The 20,949-nt window shown below is 44.5% G+C and overlaps 1 protein-coding gene across 2 annotated transcripts in view; it reads left to right on the plus strand.

Annotated features, from left to right (window-relative positions):
- The first annotated feature begins 2,557 nt into the window (after window positions 1-2,557).
- Window positions 2,558-20,949, plus strand: part of SOAT2 (sterol O-acyltransferase 2) — a 467,803-nt gene continuing 449,411 nt past the window's right edge. Inside the window, exon 1 of one of the 2 annotated variants that reach the window (XM_085654643.1) lies at window positions 2,558-2,875. In XM_085654643.1, the coding sequence (XP_085510769.1) occupies window positions 2,785-2,875 (91 nt within the window). In that variant the 5' untranslated portion in view covers window positions 2,558-2,784. The remainder of the gene's footprint in view (window positions 2,876-20,949) is intronic. The other variant, XM_085654644.1, reaches the window with a different exon arrangement.

Below are 20,949 nucleotides of genomic sequence, written 5' to 3' on the forward strand. Positions count from 1 at the left end.
ATCCGGGTCGGAAGTATAACCGGCGGAGAGGATTTGGCTTTGGACTTCAAGAGCCATGCAGCCCTGAAGAAGTTGTGGGGTCCTCCCCAATCGACGAAACATGTGTTGGCTGGGCACTGTTGGATTAAAAGAAAAGAAAAGAAAAGACAACAGAACTTTATTCCTCTCTTTGCTCACACCTACTGTTTTTGTGAAATTTCACTTGTAATTAGAGCGTGTGCATGGGATAAGAAATGTCGCAAGATTGGCCACAAGGTCCAACATTACGAGGGCCTAGGGTGTTTTCCCTCACTTTTTGCACAGCATTGAGTATCAGGATCCAATACTGACGCACACTCCATAGGCATCATTTCTCTTAGTGAAAAGACATCCCCCAGCTCAAGAACTTAAAAAGAGAAATGTTTTCATTTCTCCTTTCTTTTCTGACTTTGTATGTGTGCTGCATTGTACAGCACCAGTGGCGTAGCGTGACGCTGTGCCGCCCGTGGCGGTCACTGTATTTGTCACCTGGTGGCCACCTGCGTCAGCGTGGGGGGTGCTGGGGATTCCTGTACAAGCCACGGCCCCCTTGCTACGCCACTGTACAGCACACATCAAAAATAGGAACCTTTTAATAAGTTGTCTAGGCATAGTACTTTGGGGAGATAGGCAGGTGATTAGCCCCAAGTATGAGGGTATGACATAGTAAGGTCTGGTTTAATGGAACTCCCAAATTTGGGACGCTTTTCTCACTGAAGTACTTGGATGGAACACTCACCAGGGCTTCCAAACGAAGCTACACACCCATCTGTTCATTCATGCTTTCAATCTTTGAGTCAAAAGGGCAAAGTGGCATTTCAACTTGTGGCAAAGGTGTAGTGAGGCTGCCATGGGCCCTGGGGTAAACAAGGAAAAGACCCCACCCCACCCCGGTGGCTAGTAAAAACAAGCATTGGCATAGCCAATAGGTCTTGCTTTTGGGACATTATAAGTATTTACTTATGTAGCACAATATCCTTGGTGCAACAACATCAACTGTTGCATGGTTAAACACTTATAAGATCCCAAAGGCGAGACCTATTGGCTAAGCCAATGCTTGTTTGTTTCACTATCGTAGCTCCTTCCATGAGCGCTAGTAACATTACACAGTGACATATTCATATTTTTTTGTAGACACGGGGAGATTAATCGGCAGCTCAGGACATTACTTACATCTCTTTGACAAAGCTAACGTTTAATCTCCCCAAGTCCACACAAAAATATGAATAGGTCACTGTGTATATGTTACTAGTGCTTGTGAAGCACTACAATAGTGAAACAAAAAGCCGGCAGAGCAACTGAAGGCTTTGCTTTCACTGGATAAAATACATCAAGTAATGAGGAATTCACAGACTGGTGTGCATGGTGGTGAAACACTGACTCGGCCTCTCTCTTGAAGGGCCGCTGAGAGTAGTACTCAGTCTCTCCCTTCTATGGTGCTATAGACTGCATGATCAGTGCCAGTGGTGCCCGCCTGTGCCATGGGGCTGGTGTGCAGCAGAGTGTTAGTCTCTCCTGTGTAGTGTTTTCAGGCCGTGTGTAGTTAGTGAAGTTCTTCCTCAAAATCTGTCAAATGCGGTATTTTTCGTAATGTTTGCCCAGAATCAAAGGAAGCGGAGCCGACGCCGAGGATCGAACCCTGTTCCCCAGCTCCAACGTCGGCAGCTCTGGCCGTTACGTCACACTCTCCCCCCCTCTCCATCCTTGTAGCACCTTCTCGGGTGGTAAGGCTGGCTCACTACAGTATAATAATTAGCGCTGCCTAAAGCTGTCAGCGCCGTCTTTGCTGCTCGAGGCTCGAGGCCGGGTGAGATGCGCTAGCTCTGGATACATACATTCACTGGCAGCATCCTGATTTACGAGATGTTACCTCACGAGAGTGATTTCAATAATTTCCCAATGACGGTCCGAGTTGGCGGCAGTTATGTGCACTTTGCCAGCAGCAAGTGACCGCAGCTGTGGTGCTTGCACCATTTGTGTGCTGCTGGTGCCAGCCTCATTGACCATGCACCGCGCGAGTACCTGCATAGCCCGGTGGGACAACAAGCCAACTGTTTTCAGAAACATTTTGCATATGTACTGGTTGAGAAGCCTGCGCCTATCTGGCCTGTCAGAGGGATCCGTGTGCACACCTGAAATCATAGGCTGCTATCAATAACAAGCACTATCGTAGAGTGCTTAAACACATGAAAAAGGTAGCGTCTAAAAAAAAACCAAGTGCGCGCGCCTCGGAACTGCCGAGGGTTTAAAAGTGGGAGGCACACAAAGCGTTTCCCTTGAAGGCAATGGAACGCGTGCACATTTTTGGCCACAAAGCTGTGCCGATGGCTAAAGGTCTTTTTCCTATGGATCACATGCGCGCTGCGTAGGCGAGGCCTAAAGAGACATTATTAGTAGAAGCGGCTGCGTGGCCCACTAGGGCTGATTACTGTAATCATTAATTGTACAGATGTGCAGCTCGAGACAGACAGCCCCGCCCCACAAAGGCACTGGCGTGTGGCCTGTGCTGACATCACTTCCCGCTGAGAGGTTTCACCGCAGTTCTCTCCAGCCTTAACATGAAGAAGGCTTTAACCTTATCTGGGGTCAGTGTACAAATGCAGCTTTGCCTTCTTATCAGTTTTGAAGGATTCCTTGGGGCTTGGGAGGACTTTAGAGTCTTGCGCCACGTGACCCCTAGAGGTCCAAGCCTGGCAGCTGCAGTCTTCACTGGTTGTGCCAGTGCAGGGCTTTGTGACAGCCAGTGCCCAGTCTTCCCCACCAGACATGGATGCCAACGAAAGGAGGTCCAGTGGTGCCAGGCACAGGAAGAAACAGAAAGGAGCGTCGCAGAGGGCCAACGGGCTGGTACCTAATGGTAGGAGACGGCTGCCTTGCTAAAACTCAGACCTCCTGGGGTGACAGCGCCTGAAAAGGGAGGATGGGATCAGATTCAGAGAAGTGCAGCCGGGTTTAAAATAAAGCCTTTATCGACACTCTCCTTCGGCCTTTTAGCATAGTAATATCTATTAGGATTGCTCAACTAAAAAATGTGACTTTTATTGGCAGTGGAATGGTGAAAGTTTGAGTCCGCGCTGGCCAGCACATGCACTATGCAGATTGTGTCCACTTTTCTGTAACAGATGCATTATCCCACCGAGCTATCTAGTCGACTGGAGCGAACTAATGTTTACCGGAAGATTTAGTGAGTTTAGGAAACAGGTGACAGTGGAGGGATAGCAGTAATACTATAGCACGTTTTCCAACCGTATATGAGCTTTAATACTAGAATATGAGTAAATATTATCCCGACTTATTGGTATTCATTTTTTTAACCTCGGAAGGTTGAAAGGCTGCTTGGAACGCTGAGATTCCAATCCACAGCGTGCATATATGCGCCACTTCCCAAGGGACTCAGATCTGCTGTGCTTTCCGTGCGGTGAAAGACTGAGTACAGGCAAAAGAGAGAATGAACAAGCATTGGCAAAGTTAATAAGTGACACCAAGGGTGATGTATTGGCTTTGTCAATGTTTTTATTTTTAAAGTCATGTGGTATGGTATGTTATGGACATTTATTATCGAGTACGGTATGGTAAGCCCTGTTGCTGTATAGTATGATATGGTTTGGTTTGCCATTGTATAGTATGGTATGGTTAGGCTGTCCTGCTTTCAGGGTTTATTTGTTGTGGATTTCAGTGGTGTTTTCCAAACCCTTTGGAACCATTGCTTATCAGGGTTTATTTAGCTGCCTAAGTCCGACACGAGACAAAAACTGTTTTTCCAATGTCTACAAAACATCGTTTTTCGCAGTGATTTTTATAAATCGAATATTACATTTGAAACAAAAGTAATGCAAGGCATGCAGTGCCTTTTGCATTGGCAGTGAGTTCCATGGACTCATGTTAGACTGTGCTAAGTAAAGAAAGTCCATGTATTGCACTCACACTCACATTACCTTGCAAAAGCTTTAAAGTTTTGAGTTACACCAGATTAATTTGTGACTGTGCGTTCTAAGGCACTTGAAATGACATGCTTTAAGCATGTTTGCCACTGTTTTTCTGCGCTCTTTGCTTGACTACGTTAAGGTGGCGGCGCTGTTGTGTGGGTATTTGGCAAGGGTTCTCAAAGGAAATGTTTTACTTATAGTCCTTTTGACTTTTTAGCGGACATCGCATGGTAGTCTGGAACATGAAATTTTGCTGTTAACATTGTAAGTATGGGCTCAAAGTCCCAGCAGTAAAGTGCCATTGGGTACAAAGCCAGCATTAACTGAAGGTATCACTTTGGGACACCTTGTAGCTATGAATTTTGTTGTTATGTGGAAAGCCTTCCCACCACTATCCACTGTACATGGTGAAAGCATTCTTTTCACAGGTACCTGTCACCACACCTTGCATTGAATGTTTAAAGCCTGGGGTGTTTGGCATTTCGCCTGCTATCAATACTGACTTTTTTGAAAAGGGGGCTGATATACCAATGGGTTTCACCTATTCTGTATCTTTGGGTAAATATGATAGAACATGCTGCCCAAAATGCAAATGAGCCAGCCAGAAATAATTAAACAATACCAAAAGACTAAATGTGATTTTAATATTAACAGATACTCCACAGTGTATAAAATAATTAGATCAGACCTAAAACAGGCTTCTAAATCATGCACCTATAATCCAAGCACACAAAACTGGAAGAAACCAAGGGAAGACGAAACAAAATAAATACAAATTACACTTTCCTTTTCACTTTCCTTCCTTTTAAAGGCATTTTAGTTTGTGGGTCTGCTGGTGGTTATCAGGGGTTTATATGTTTTTATTGATGAGGACTCTTTTCCTGTCAGAGGAGTTTTAGTAGTTATTATAGGTTTAAACCCAAAACAGGATAGCCTAGGTATGGTATGGCATAGCCTGTCGTATAGCATGGTATTGCCTGTGTGGGATAGTATTGGATGGCCTATTATTGTATAGTGTAATGTTGTATGGCTTGTCTTTGCATAGTAATAAATGGGTTGGTATGGTTTGTCATTCTGTTGTACGGTATGGTATTGTTTGTCATTGTACAGTATGGTATGGTATGACCTGTTATTAGATACGATGCTATGGTATGGTGTTTTATGGAATGGCTTGTTACTGTGTGGAATGGTACAGTATGGTGTGGCGTGTCATTATATTGTATGGTGTGGTATGGAATGTTATTGTAAATAATAGTATGGTAAAGCATGGCCTGTCATTGTATAAGATGATATGGCCTGCCATTGTATAATATGGTATGGAATGGTCTATTATTGTATACCATTGAATTGCATGGTATGGCTTGTCACTGTATGGTACGGTATAGTATGACTCGTCATTGTATAGTATGGTATGGTGTGGTTTGGTAAGGCCTATTCTTATATAGTATGGTATGGCCTAGCATTGTAAAGTATGGCTAGTATGGCCTGTCAATCAATCATTCAATCAATCATCAATACTTTATTCAGTTAAATAAAAAACCCAAAAGTACATCACATGCATAAAAACAAAGATAAAAAGTACATATCATCATAAATACATGGCTTTATTTTATAGTATGGTATTGTATGGCTTGTGATTCTATCGTATGGAATGGTATAGCCTGTTATGGTATGTCCTCACATTTTATGCTGTGGAATAATATGCCCTCTTACTGTATAGAATGGTGTGGCCTATCATTGTATTGTATGGTGTAGTATGGCTGTCATTGTGTTGTATGGTATGGTATGCGCTGTCATTGAATACTATGGTATGGCCTATCACTGTATGGTATGTTTTGGTATAACGTGTCGTATGTTACGGTATGGTGTGGTCTGGGATTGTATAGTATGGCATGGCCTGTCATTGTATAGTATGGTATGGTATATCTTGTGATGGTATGGTATGTTATGGTATGATATGATATGGTATGATATGGTATGGTATAGCCTATTATGTTGTGATATTCCTGACATTGTATACTATGAAAAAATATGGCCTGTTAATGGATAGTATGAACACTCATTGTATCGTATGGTATGGTACGGCTGTCATTGTATGGTATAGTATGGTATGGTATTGTATGGAATGGCCGGTCATTGAATAGTACGGTATGGCATATAATTGGACAGTATGGTATGCTTTGGCATGTCATTATATAGTATGGTATGGCATGCATATTTTTACATAAATATACATACATATATATATCCCAAAATTGCTGCCCTGATGCAAGGACGAACTCGGCTGCAGAGTGATTTCAAAAACCATTTATTATACAAAACCGGCAATGCCACTCCGATTTGTCTTCATTCTCCTGACGCGTTTCGGAGCTCTAAAAGCTCCTTACTGATAGGATGACGAAAAGAAATGCACTGAAATGCTCGTTCTGTTGTCATTAGCTGCAAGCTCCTCCTTTAATATATATATATATGTCATCAAATTAATAATGAAATTAAAGGACTAAAACGTGTCTGCTCTACATGCCTGCACATCAGCAGGATCCAGATAACACCTGGGGACTGAAAATAATAGTTACACACAAATGAGCCACCCGAATGAAAAGAAACTATAAAGATATTCAATCAGCACATTATGCACCATGCCCGTGTTACGTCAGCTTAGTATTCGACATACACAAAAATGTGAGGGGATGTCCTCACACACCACCAGGTGTCATGCTTCATCATAGGACCCTCCTTGCTCTCCAAAAACCCCATTTGATGAACAGGGGGCCTCCATCCTGGAGTCAGGGAGGAACTTCTATCTCTCTATGGATCCGTGAAAATAAAGTAAAAACCAATGTGGTACACCAATATGACCTATATATTGGAAGGGGAACCACTTGGTATTAAATATATAGTATGAGGAAAAGGGGAACTAGTACCCCATCACCACTCAAACTGTCAACATGTTTCTGCCTGTTGGCTCAAAAGAGTCCATGGCATTCGTCATGACGGAACACGGAATCCTCCCTTGACATACACCCACTGGATGCACACAGATCATCCCACTAGGAAGAACACCATTCACTCTTGTGAGCTAGATATAACACTCACTATTAAGGAAGATACCTCTACATCAATGGACATGCCATAATGAAGAACATGTTTGCAGGTTAAAGGAGTGATTTCCTTAGAAAGGCTGCATGCCTGGAAGCATATATATCTGATTCCCCCCAAGGGAGCTAGGAAAGGTCTACTACGTAATTCTCTTTCTAAATAACACTTACATGGACAGAAAATAGACCAGCCTCTCTGGAGAGATTGTATGTATATGGCGTATGAGCTGTAACACTGGAATGGATTAACATAGTGATTGAGTTAAAGAGGACAATCTATTTTCTCAAATAACATTTCTATAGACATTCTCGAGAGAGAGCTACTTGAGAGAGTAAATCTAGGGAGAAAACATGTCAACAGACATAATGAGTAATTCTCTCTTGCCCGATAGCATGTTGACCGTCCTAAATCTCTCCACAAGCACAACATATAGATTGATATACCGGAGTACCTTTCTCTAGAAAGAGTAGCTATAGATCAATGTACAAAGGGTAATTCGCTCTACTTCTATAATATTCTTCAAGAAGCAGAACAATTACTCACTATAGATGTAACCCTTCTCAAAAATCTTTCCATTCCTTGGCAATTAAAGACTAGTGTCTTCAACACCCCTCTCTCGCTCCATATTCACTAAAGACACCCACCCTGCTAAACCTCCAGCACTTACACCTTCCTGGCCCACCTCATCTGCTCATTCCTGCAATTTTGTGCAGTCCTTCTGTCTGGAACTATGACTTTGTTGATATATCCTTGTCCAAGTTACCTGTGAAACCACATATGTGGAGTGATGCTCTCTAGAGAGTTAGCATGCAGGCACATAGGGGGGGTAATATGCAGATTTAAGCGTATGCCGTAATTTGAGTGCCAGCGGATATAAATAAAGTTCTCCAGAGATATATTGTATCTCTGAGTCCACAAACCTATAATAAGTAATCGTTGAAAAGTTCTGTGTAGTTGTTTGAATAGTTTAGAGGATAAATGTGATAAGCAATCAATGGTTCGACAGTTGAATGTATTCATTAATAGATGAACACACTCTGAGTGCATGGATAAGTATAGGGTGAAGATATTTATAGATGGATGAATAACTGAGTTCATTGGTGGATGGATGAATTGATGAGTGCTGAATGAATTAATATGTGAATACATAGATGGATGCAGACAGGTTACACAAATCTTCGAGGCTGAGACCTCGGACTGTAGTAGCATTAATGTTACCAAATATTATGAATTACAAAGATTACACCAGTGCAAGCATTACATTTGGGCCTAGCACCTTATCCCAAAAATGGAGAGCACATATATGTGGAATTACCAGCATATATCATTACAGTAATTGCACTAAAGAGGGGCTCCAATGTAGCAAGAGGGCCTACCATACGTTATATATTACTGCTGTTTGCTAGTGCACGCATTGTCCATGAGTGTTCAAAACGTTGTCAATAATGCCCATCATTATGCATGTTTAGATTTACCTTATTACTCAGTAATCCTAAGTGCATGTTTAAATTTGCTCCATCATTTTGTAATCTTTAGTGCATGATCAGACTAGCACCATCACTCATTCACCTTGAATGTTTGCTCAGGTCTAACCTCATAAACCTTGAGCTTCGGGCCAGATTTGGACCATTACTTAGAAGATGAGGCTTGTCGGGCAAATTTGCACCGTCAGTCATTAATACTAGCACAGTCATATGTGTATCTTCACTCAGAATTCATTAGTGCATTTTGAGAATTTTACCATCACTCACTAACTTCAGTCCATACATGTATTTTCACCAATATCATTAGTACTACAATTTGCAAACATATCAACAAAAACACCCCATTTGTTGATATTACAATAGGCATTTTCATATGTTAATGACATAGGGGTCAATTTAGAGTTTGTCGGACAGGGTACTCCATTGCAAACGAGACAGAGTATCCAGTCTGCCAAACTCTCAGTCTGCCCGCATCATTTAGAGATGGATGGACCAGTAAGCTTTCCGTGGACAGAGCTCCTGTTGGCTCCGAAAGCTTCCTTCGATGGTCTCACCGAGTACATGTCAGTGGTGGAAGATCATTAGATCACCTGCTCCCTTTAGGGTGTACGGTGTGGTGTCCTTTAATTCTGTCTGTTCTCTCCAGGCAAAAACCAGACAGTGAGGGACAGAAAATAACATCATGATCCCCACACCCTGGGATAACACTTGAAGGGCTTGGAGATCATTATTTTTTTGTTTTCCAAAAACAAAGTCCCACCTTGGGAGACTTTTTTTTGTAAAAAAAATAAATGTTAAAGGTTTGGTGTAAGGCAGTTAAAACTGATGATGACTGTCCACCAAATGGTTTATCCCTTGAAGGGAATCGCCTTGACAGTGGTACCATTGAATGTATAGAAAAGTCTGGGCCAGCTGCCATCTCTAAATTTGGAGGACGGTACTCTGTTAGGGCGCCGGAGGTAAAGTCCTTGTGTCCTCTGCCACCCTGATGGACTGTACTTCATTCACCAAACTCTAAATTGGCACATAGTTTTCATGCTATATGTAAACTGAATGTGCTTATGCTGATTACACAACATGACTTTCTATCCTTACCACCAGTGACTTTTTTTTATCTGCTCTCATTCCTATGCTGCCAGCTGCACATGGGTATAGTATTACAGGTCGTTCCTAGTTGTTCCTCCGAAGTGAAGTGAGAGATTGCAGTGCCTCAGGGCATTGCTAGAAGGTCCTCTAAAGTCAGCAGAAGAAGTGAGGCACCCCAGGTTTACTAGAGGTCCCCTCAAATCAGCAGAAATGTGCTAATCGGTTATCAGTTGCATTGTGGGCTTAGCTCCCATATTAAACAAGCATTGGCATAGCCAATAGGTCTCGCCTTTGGGACCTTAAGTGCTTAGCCATACAACAGTTGTTGTTGCACCAAGGATATTGTGCTGCAGAACTAAATACTTATAAGGTCCCAAAAGCGAGACCTATTGGCTATGCCAATGCTGGTTTTTCTTCTAGGCCGCCAAGCTTAGTTGCATGGTCTGTCAGTGATTGGCCATAACATCCCTCTTGTTCAAGGGGGTAGGCCAGACTTAGCGGGACCAATCAGATTCTCATGCTAGATTTACTCCTCTGCACGGACAATCCACAACTAAACATTCAGTTTGAGGCGGGAAACAAGTCTAGGGCCACTCTCAGCGCCTGTTTAAACAAAATGTATCACTGAATGCAAGAAGGCATGCTTGCTGTCAGTGGAGGCACAATAGAGATATTGTATCTAATGGTGGCCAACACTTCTCCACTGACGTTTTCCTGACCGGAGGCCCCACGATAAACAGCTCGTACATACAAGTATGCGCATCAAGAATCTATTTCCCCAAAAGCAACTATGGTTGGAGTTTACGACCATCTGCATGGCCACACGGAAGCCCTCAGCAGCCTAGAAAGATTTCAAGCAGTTACCAATGCATATGGATCTGCCTCAGGTCAGGCTAATTCACTTCAATTCCCTTAAGTCTACTCATAAGCACTTTTCTGGCTTTCCAGGGTGTTCTGCTGTTGAATTCTCTGCTTCTTCCATCTAGGTTATTGAAAATCAACTTAGTGTTAGAAGACAGTGACAACTTGGCTATTCGAGACTGCTCAAGGCTAGATACTCTGTTGGAGGATCTTTTCCGCCATACCCCATGTGGTAAAGTGCTCTTTTCGCTGCATACGTTGCAGCTTGTAGGTGAGTAATTACATAACAGGGTGCACCTGTGGGCATATTCGAACCGATCCTTGTTAAAGGGGTCTCCACCTCCTAGTGAGAGGCCTGAGAATGAGAGCTGCAAAGCGCTCAGAGTGTTTACATGATGCAGCATAGGTGTCCCAAGGGAAGGCCTTTGTGTATTCTTCACTTAGGTCCACTGTGTGCTTGGAGGAGTGATCCTCTAGAAAGGGGTCAGAATATGTAGAGTTCCTCAGTCTAGGGTAGTTGGGGGCACAAAACACTGCTTGGAAGAGGTGAAACTAATCTGAAGATTGTGTGGTGCAAGTTTATATTGTAATCTAGGTATCCATTGTGGACGTGTTGTAGAATGTGGCGTGTGTGTGTTTTGGATGCGAAGGGCACCAGCAGAATGTCAGACTATGGCAGAGTGGATGGTGCTCCTGCAGTAACAGTTCATATGCAAGAGGCTATCAGGGTCCCTTACCTGTGCAAGTGCAATCACAATGACAACACAGTTTCCTTTTGTCCATCAGAGGTAACCACAGAACTGGCAGTACCACTGGTTGCACATGGTCTGTAAGCACATTTTTCCAGAGAGGTGACGTAGAGTGCTGGTAACCAGGACATGCCTTCCAGAGCAGTGTCTTACACATGTACCACCAGTTTAGTGACAAGTCTATGCTGCACGTTAAAAGTCAATATTTGGTGGAACCACTGAACCAGGCCACTCTAGAATGTATTCGATTTTTCAGACAAATCGAAAGTGGTCAAAGTGTCTGATGCTGGCATGGTAGTCATCCAAGGCTATCATTTTGTTTAAAAAGTCATCACTTCAACATCAGTGGAATTCTGTGAGCGGATGCATCTTGTCAGAGCTTGTATAGAGGCTGAATTATCGGTTGTCCTACTAGCATTCAAGTAGGATTATATTCTGGACCTCGTTTCGGATATTGCCACTCCCTTACTCAAATGCATTTGCACCACCTAATTATTTTCACACAGATGAGCATGTACCAATATGCTTCATCCCTACCGTGCCCTGTTGTACGTTTGGCTATGTTTGTACTTTATACATGCCAGTTCACAATCCACACACTTGCCAGCAAGCTCAAATAACTGATGTATCACAGAGGGCAACAAACAAACAGTCTAACACTGTAACAACCACATTTCAGATTTGCCCACACCATGCAGTCTCAAAACCATCACAGTCCAAGGTACCCTAAAGATATTAAAGTGTGACTTACCATTAAGCCTTGGACATAGTAGGCAAGTCCTCCAGCACGACCTCACACAACTGTACACTATTAATCCAGTTTTGGTCTACCATTCACGAGCAAAGCACCCAGAGTATTGCAAGGCCATTACCAAGCACTAAGACATATAGCCAATTGACATATTATTGGCTGTATGTTCCCATGAGAAATCCAGACGCCTGAAAATTCAATGAAGATGGCGGGTTTTGGGGGATAGGTCTTCATAAAAGCTGAGGATTTGTGCCAGCATCACAGAACTTAATGTTTGGAGATTTCCTGTTTAGCTAACAGTTAGCTTTAGGCAGGGCAAGGAAAAAGACGCACCTTATGAATATTGTTTAAATTCACGGTGTTACAAATTTAAAAGAAAGTGACAAAAAATTGGGAGATTGAAGGATACAACTGCGGTGACAAAAAGAGGAACCATATGAAGAAAGAAATAGTGTGCCTGATCAACGAAGAGAATGAAAACACGATTAAAAGAAACCGATATTGGTAAAAGGAAAAAGAAACCTAGGGAAAGTAGAAAGACGAAGAGTGAGGAAAGGAAGAGTAAGAAGGGAAAGATGAGGGACGAGAGAAAGAAAATAAAGAGAAGAAACAACGAAACATGAAAGATAGATAAAGAAACGAGACAGCAGTGAGAGAGGAAAGAGAAAGATGTGGCTGAACGAGAAAGGTTAGTAGGAAAACACAAAGAGACAGAAAACAGTCAAGAGAACTGAGGCAGATGAAAGAAGAGAAAAAAGAGGAAGGAGTAATGAAGGAAAAAGGCAGGAAAAAGGCAGGAAAAAAAAAGGGAGAAGGAGGAGAGAAGACGAAAGAAAGAGGGAAATAAATACATGAAAGGGAGACAAATGAAAGAGACAGGAAATAAAAGGAAAGAGAAACGGCGAATGCAGTTGCAATGCAGCTTGTAATGATACACTCACAATTCACTAATTCGGAGAAACATTGGGTCACATGAATTCACTTGGCACACTGCAGGCACATAGAAAGCTGTGCTTGCATCTGGGAAGAGCCAGCGCAGCCTGTCATGATACACCCCCACAATGCACTATCTCAGAGAAACCTTTGGTTACATCAATTCACTTGGCCACTGCAGGGGCATGGAAATCTGTGCTTGCGTCTGAGCTAAGCCAGCGCAGCCCTTTATGATACGATGCCATAATCACCAACTCGGGGACACATTGGGTCACATGAATTCCTTTGCCACACTGCAGGTGCATGGAAAGCTATGCTTGCGTCTGGGCAGAGCCATCGCAGCCCGTCATGATACACCCCCCCAATGCACTAACCCGGAGAAACATTGGCTTCCATAGACAGCTGTGCTTGCACCTGGGCAGAGCAAGCGCAGCCCGTCATGAAACACACCCACAATGCACTAACTCGGAGAAACATTGCGTCACATGAATTCACTGGCCACACTGCAGGCGCATAGAATGCGAAGCCCGTCTTGATAGGATTCCATAATGCACTAACTCGTGGAAACATTAGGTCATATGAATTTACTTGGCACATTGCAGGTCCATGGAAAGTTGTGCTTCATCTGGGCGGAGCCAGCGCAGCCCCTCATGATAGGCCCCCACCCTGCAGCACACACGCTTTCCGTTAGAGCGAAGGAAACATACTGGCAGATGGAAGTATTTGATGTTTTAGCAATGCTCGCTCCCGTATTCCCCGGTTAAAAACGAACGCGCCGCCAGTTACTGTTCCGTCGATATGATGGGAATTATCGGATGTATAGTTATTAGCAGGTGGTGGTGGGGGAGGGGGAGAAGCGGGAGTTGTGTGTGTGCGTGCGTCATCGCGATCGCTCTGAAAGCGAAAGTGATCGCGATGACGCACACGAGTTTTCAAAGTGATGTGGCGGCCGGCTGCGCGCGTGCACGATCGCGTGAACGCAAGCGTTAGGCCAGCCAGCAGCACTTTGAAAATCCCACATACAAAATGTCTCTTCGAGCCAGCGCAAGCGGTGGGGCTCAGCGAGACCTAAATATGTAATAGGCATCCCTTGCACCAATAAACCAATCTTGCAAGGAAAATAAGTTGTGCGTTTTACATTCTCTGCCCAAACGCCTTGATAAAAACACTCAATAAAAGATCAGTCAATGTCCCTACACAAATGGAGGAGCACTGGTGCTTCCCTGTCCTAGATGGGCCATGGACAGACTCCAAGGCTAAGACAGGTACGCCGAGGCGTTAGACCCGATGGGCCGACAAATGTTGCATTCAGGGCCTTGGATTGTCCTTCGAGATGTTTGCTCTCTGGGGCCATTAAGAGTGTAAGCCTCTCGCGCAGAGGTGACCTCCGAGAACCGTCTTTGCAGGCAACACTTTCTGAAGGATCGTGTTTGAAAAAAAGTGCGGAAAGGACTGACTGGGGTTGGGGCGGGGGGGGGGGGGGGGGGGGGAGGGGGGAGAGAGAGAGAGAGATGGACAAGTAAGTGTAGGCATGACTAGATCTCTGCACATCACCGGCCTTTTTATGACATCTGCATAACCACAATATTTTAAACAATCTTTAGGTTCATTTTTATTTGAAGATTTAGCTTTTAATGTGCTAGATAATGTAGTTAAACTATTATATACCTAAATGAGTGTGGTTGTGGCTTACATGGTTAACATATGCTATCACAACAGGCGTTTTGCTTTTAGAACACTAGGTAAGTGTGTCGCCCATGTACTGTTTTCTCTGGATTGAATTGTACCTTCTTTGACATTGGTGATGAGGCAGAAATGTATTATAGGATTTCTGGTAGATATTAAGGCACACTGCCTAAACAGCAGCCATGCCATGGGACATGTGCATACCCATGAATGCCCTCAGATCACACAGGGGTGCCATTCCTTTCTTCCTTTCTTTAATAATTTATCTTCACTAATCAAGTTTTTCAAAGACGAGAGCCAAAATGCATCAGCAGTGCACCTTCTATTCTCGATACCTTCCTTTGTTTCAAATATTTTCGGAATACTTCATTTGCTGCGCCGTGACATGTTGGGGGAAAGACACTTATTTCCACTCGCCACTGCAAAATAACTGTACAGTATGCCTGTAGGCTAATACAAAATGTGAAAGACACTTCACATGAGCAATGGTTGGAGTCTGTTGACCCAAAGCTCATCCCTTCTGTGTTGATACCACGCGCCGACTGTAAGCAAACCTTAAAAGAGTAATTGCATCGAACGAGATAAATGCTTTGGATTTCATTGACTTGTGTTAGAATAGAGTATGGGGTACTTCAGAGCATTCTGTCACCCTGGGTTGAGGTTTGTAACATATTCCATCCATTCCTAATTGTGTAATGGATCCCAGCATGTTAGACGGTGACTGGTGTCTCTACAACGTTCTCGCTGGTCCCTTAGAGCTTGAATTCCCTTTTAGTGGTTTATCGCTATATTTGGATAACAGTCTGGTTTGTTTGGCTCCTTCCAAAACCATCCTAGAGACCCATCTCTATCCAGCTGCCATAGGAGAAGCTACTGCATGAGCCTTAGGGTTTATTGTGGCATGCACATGCATTTGTATGGTGTGTTTTTAGCATTTATCAGGTTGTTCTATACCTCAAATTGATATTCAAGTGAAGCCCCGTGCCAATCTCAAGGCCCAGCTCATAATTTGTCCATCCTGATTATAGTTACATCCAGTAACAAAATTGAGTCCATCGATGCAAGCGCTAAGCGGCATTCACATGTGGATTACTTTATTTGCTTTACCTCAATGTCCATATGGGCCAAGGTGTGCGAGCTGCCAACCACCATCGCTGTCTTTTTCAGGAAGTACCAAACTGCCACTTCCTCCACCAACCAGAGAAACCTGTACAAGATAGATAATACATGCTGATTAGCTAGACTGTCTGGCTCACCTTTGACCAAATTGGAAAGTATTTTATGTAATCCTATAGCAAAATACTCTGGCTTTATTTCACAGTGAAGAAATGTATTCAACTTTTATGAATAGCGCAGAAAATATTATCACAGAGAATCATGGGGGCATATTTACAATTAATTGTCAGAGTGTGGAGCTACGCCAAACCTGACAGCGCAGCATACCCACATTTTCACAACGCAGGGATGCGCCTTATTCACAAGAATACGGCGCACCCCTGTGTTTCCCCTAGCGTTGGCACAAAAAAATTGCCTAGCGCCAGCGCAGGCACCCTGCCGCCATGTTGCAAGGGGGCCTGCGCTGCAAGGGACGATTTTTTGTGTGCAGGAAGAGACACCCTCAATACAATACAATCAATAATGGGTGGCACAATTAGTGCTTCAGCCCTGGAAGGAGACTATGCCTTACATGCCCTTGGTACCCTGGCCACCATATACTAGGGACGTATAACAAAGTCAGTACTAGCCAATTGGGGATAGCCAATTTGACATGCACTTTGTAAAGGGTTAGAGCACTGGCACTGAGGTCTGGTTAGCAGGTCTCAGTACACTCTCAGAGTTGATAAACCAGCAGCTAGTAGTCCAAATGAGGGCAAAAAGTGGGGGTAAGTCTGCAAAAAGCTTGTTTCCTCACAATCATATATAAAGGCCTGGTAATCTGCCCCATTTTAGCAAGTTTGTTACGGTTATCATGCTTCTCCAGACACCAAATGTAGAACCTTTTTTACTTAAAACAGTTTGAGGCTCTTCTGTGAAGATGATTGCCTCTTCAAATGTATTCAGGTAATCATTCAATCAGCTTTTATTGATTTAGCTCTGTTGGACTTGGCCCTATTGCAGGGTCATCCCAGAACTTTTGGCCTTCCTCCTAGTCTTATTTTTCTGACCTGGTGTTGGTGGTTTTAGGACTCTGGGCACTTTAGCACTGCTGTCCAGTGTAAAGTGCGTGTGCTCTCTGTGGTAAACATGGTAAGATTGGTATACACCTGTGTGGCGTATTTAATTTGCCTGTCAGTCCCTTGTAGAGTGGTATCTCAGATACCCAGGCCCCAGTAAATTAAAGGCTACTGGTCGGCTTGCAGCGCTGATTGCGCCACCCACCAAAGTAGCCTTTCAAACCTGCCTGGATGCCTCTAATTTTCAGAGGGCCCTTAGGGAGGTGGCAAGCTGGATGACGGATAACCGTCTCCAACTTAATGCTACTAAAACTGAAGTTTTAGTATTGGGCAAAGAAGCTCACCTTTGGGGAGACGATTGGTGGCCATCAGAGCTTGGCCAAGCCCCTATCCCGGTGACACAGGTGAAGAATCTTGGGGTTTGGATTGATGCCAATTTATCATTTACCCCTCATACAAAAAAGGTCGCGGGTACCTGTTTTGGTGCCCTTCAGAGTCTCAGGCCCATTTTTAAATTTTTTGATGCCTCCACTAGGCAACTCATAGTCCAGGCTATGATTCTTTCCAGATTGGATTACGCCAGTGCACTTTTATTGGGCACCTACCAAGCAGAGCTTACACGCCTTCAGCGTGTGCAAAATGCGGCTGCCAGAATGTTGGTTGGTTTGCCTAAGTTCTGTTCAGTTAGGCGTTCCATCTTGGATCTTCATTGGCTGCCCGTTAGGCAGAGGATAAAGTTCAAAGCATTGTGCCTGGTTTTTAAAATCTTGAAGTTTGCCTCTCCTCCTATTATAGCTCAGACCATCTCTTATTACATCCCTGCTAGAGCATCACGATCAACGGGTCAATTTCTGGCTAAGGTTCCTCGTTTTAAAAAAGCCAGAGTGGGCGGCCGCTCATTTGGTGTTTTGGCAGCTAGCCTCTGGAACACACTGCCTGTTAGTATTCGTTCTATTTCTGACTTGCTGCCTTTCAGAAAGGCTGTGAAAACATTTTTGTTTCCTTTGGCTTAATGGTTGCGGTTGGTTACCACGCGTCTGGTGTTATGTTACTCGTTCTTTTATAGCGCCGGGATGCCACTTGGCTGTGGCATCTGCGCGCCTTATAAATATAAATAACATAACATAACAATATAACAAACCTGTCACAGGCCTCTGCCATTGCAGGGCCTGTGCTTGCAGTTTACTGCTGCTGTGACGTGGCACATAAAGTGTGTGCCACGTCTGTGACACCCCTTTTACTACATGTGAGTCACCCTAAGGTAGGCCCTAGCTAGCCCTATGGGCCGGGTGCATTTGTAGGTAAACGGTAGGAGATGTACCTTAATTGTGTGACAAGTCCTGGTAGTGACAAACAGCCATTTTCGTTTCTCACTACTGTGAGGCTGCCCTCTCATAGGAATGCATTGGGGATTCCCTGATATGTGTGTCAGTGGTAATTCCTGATTTGAGAAGAGCAGCGTGGTCAAGTTTGGTATGTTTGGAATAGTAATAATAAATGCTGCATAATGGTGTGCACAAATTTATTATCACTATTTTAGAAATACCACTTTTAGAAGTTGGCATTTCTGTGTGCTATGTGTCTTTGCCTGCCTGATGTGTATTGCATGTCTGGCTCTGGAGTGACAAGGGCTGGGGAGGTGCTGTGACTCCAGAGGGGCAGGGTGAGTCAGCGCAAGGCTGAATAGGCAGATCTGCATTTGGAGTAGTGGGAGGAGTAGCTACTGACCCTGAATAGGTCTGTGCCTGCCTTGGTCAATGCTGGCTCCGTCCCCCTGTGGTGTGTCTGGGGTCAGAGCTCAACCTGAAAAAGGAGGCTGTGAGCACTGTATAGAAAATGCTCTCATACCCCCCAGATCCATTTGGGACTGGATCCCCAAGCCCTGTGCCAGGGCAATACAAAGACACAACCTGGTAAACATATTGGGGCTGCAACCCAATCTGGAAGAGAGGGCTGCTGGGCGCCAGGAGGAACTGCCTCCAAGGACTGCCCCTCTGCTGGAGGGCCCTGTGAGCTGGCCTTCCTGGGCCCAGCTCTGCCATGAGGGACTTTGGGGACTGAGCGTGTGGTGAGCGCTTAGAATCCCCTGAACTGGGCAGATACCGGGGCTTTGTTACTGGGAGTGGTTAGCCCTGGATCTGGGCTTGGAAGCGCTGCAGGCTTCCTGGGTTTGTGAGCCCCTGGCGTGGGCTCGTGTTGTAGCAGCTTAGCCCTGGAACGAAAAGCGCTGCAGGATTCCTGTGCATTTGAGCCCCTGATGAGGTATTGTGTCGTGACAGCGCATGCTGAGCGCTGGGAAGAAAGTCGTGGGAGTACTTCACTGTTTCCTATGGTACCTTAAGGAGCGCGAGGTGAGAGCTCTCCTGTTACAATGGCAAGGAAAGCGCATATAGAGCACTGCATGTAACAAAAGGATCCGCGTGCGGCCGATTCCCTGTTGGTGGCAGTGAAAAACGCAGCAGTGATCCCAGAACCGTGGGCGAGTTGAGTGCTGGCTGCTGGAACTGGAAAACACATCGGAGTCGTACCAGAGGAGGAAGTCAGGTGTGAGGGCCCCTGGTTATGGGGGGCCCGACGGCAGGAGAAAGCCGAGCCTCACGGACTCCGATCGGTGGGAGAGGCCGCCAATAGTCAGGCAGAGGTGAAGCCTTATTCGATTGGGAGTTGCTTCAACCGCCCCGTTTTTGCCGCCCTGGGAAAGAAGAGGAGGAGACCAGCCATGCCGTCTGTGTGCCTGTGGCATGGAAAATCTTATCCATATTATCTGCTTTTGCAAAAAACTAAAGGATATAAGGAGCACCCTATTAAAACCATCCTTTAACCAGCATGAAGTCAGGTCCTGCAGGCAGGCGGTAATGCTGTGCTTTAATCCAACTTTAGTACAGATAAACTGCGCCTTACAAAATGGTTAGATCTCACTACATTGAGAATGAAAAATGTAACGTCATCGGCCACAAACTTTGCTCCATAAGTTGGGCATGGGTATCTTTTGATCTTATTCCATCAAGTTAACTTGAGAATCCTTACAATTGCATTAAGACTCCACAAACAAGCGCAAACTGTAATTGCTACCTGAAGTCTGGGATCATTTTGAATGACTAGTGCACCTCTAAAATAAGTTAAAAATATTAGAGTTAAAGTTGCCGAAAGAACTTGGTGGAGTGAAAACTTAAATAGATCATTCTTACCAAATTGACTTCTAATTAGACTAAGTATTAACTGTTGAGGAAACTATTTTCTACGAGATAATTTTAATCGTTTTATGTATAAAAACAAAGCGGAGCATTTTTAACATTGTTTAATTTTTGTATTAACATAATCTGTTTTGATTTTAATGTCTATGTATGCAATGGTTTTAATTAATCAAGCATAATAAACTTACCTACTAATTGTGAGCGGGGCCAACGGAGGCTTGGCTCCAGGCCCTGCTGTCTGCTTCCAACATTTTTCGGGCTGAACGGCTGCCCTGCGTGGGTGTGGGCAGCTGCGGTTTGAGGAACCAGGGCGGGAGGCTCCTGATCAGCCCCGTTGGGCATTCTCGGCATTTGCGCTCCTGCACCGCAGAGTCGCGGGCAGCTGCCTTTGTATTTGCTCAGGGGCATTCGTGTTCAGCAGCGGGAGTCAGGAACAGCCTGGTAGGCTTTCAACCGGGTTCACTCTCTTTTTATATAACCTTGTTTGGAGTTTCTTTTGTGGCATGCCTAGTGTGTCGCTGCTGTGTGTGTGTGTTACGCAAACTAGGGGTGGGCGGAATTTGCGTAGTCGTGCTACGCAAAGCTCCGTGAAATGGTAAAAAATCTCTGCGAGCACGCAGAAATTCCGCGAACACGCAGAATTGCTTGTTCTGCCCGTCCGCGATGGGTTTTTCCTGTTCGCAAATGCTCTTTGCGTGCTCGTGGGGAAATATCTCGTGAACACGCATTTTGAAAGCGCAAACTAGCAAAAAATTCAGCAAAGCCGTGGATCGCGGAATTTTGGGCAATTCTGCGTTCTCCGCAGAACATGAAATTACCCAAATTCCGCTAGCAGAATGGAATTCACCGCCCAGGCCTAGCGCAAACGCTTTACACATTGCCTCTGGGATACGCCTGAGTGCTCGTGCCAAGCTACCAAGGGGGTGAGCAGGGGTTATCTTCAGCGTGTAACTCCCTTGCCCTGACTAGAGTAGTGGTTTCTGCCTGG

Source organism: Triturus cristatus, chromosome 4_1 (assembly GCF_964204655.1).
Source record: "Triturus cristatus chromosome 4_1, aTriCri1.1, whole genome shotgun sequence".
In the NCBI taxonomy this organism is placed as follows: domain Eukaryota; kingdom Metazoa; phylum Chordata; class Amphibia; order Caudata; family Salamandridae; genus Triturus; species Triturus cristatus.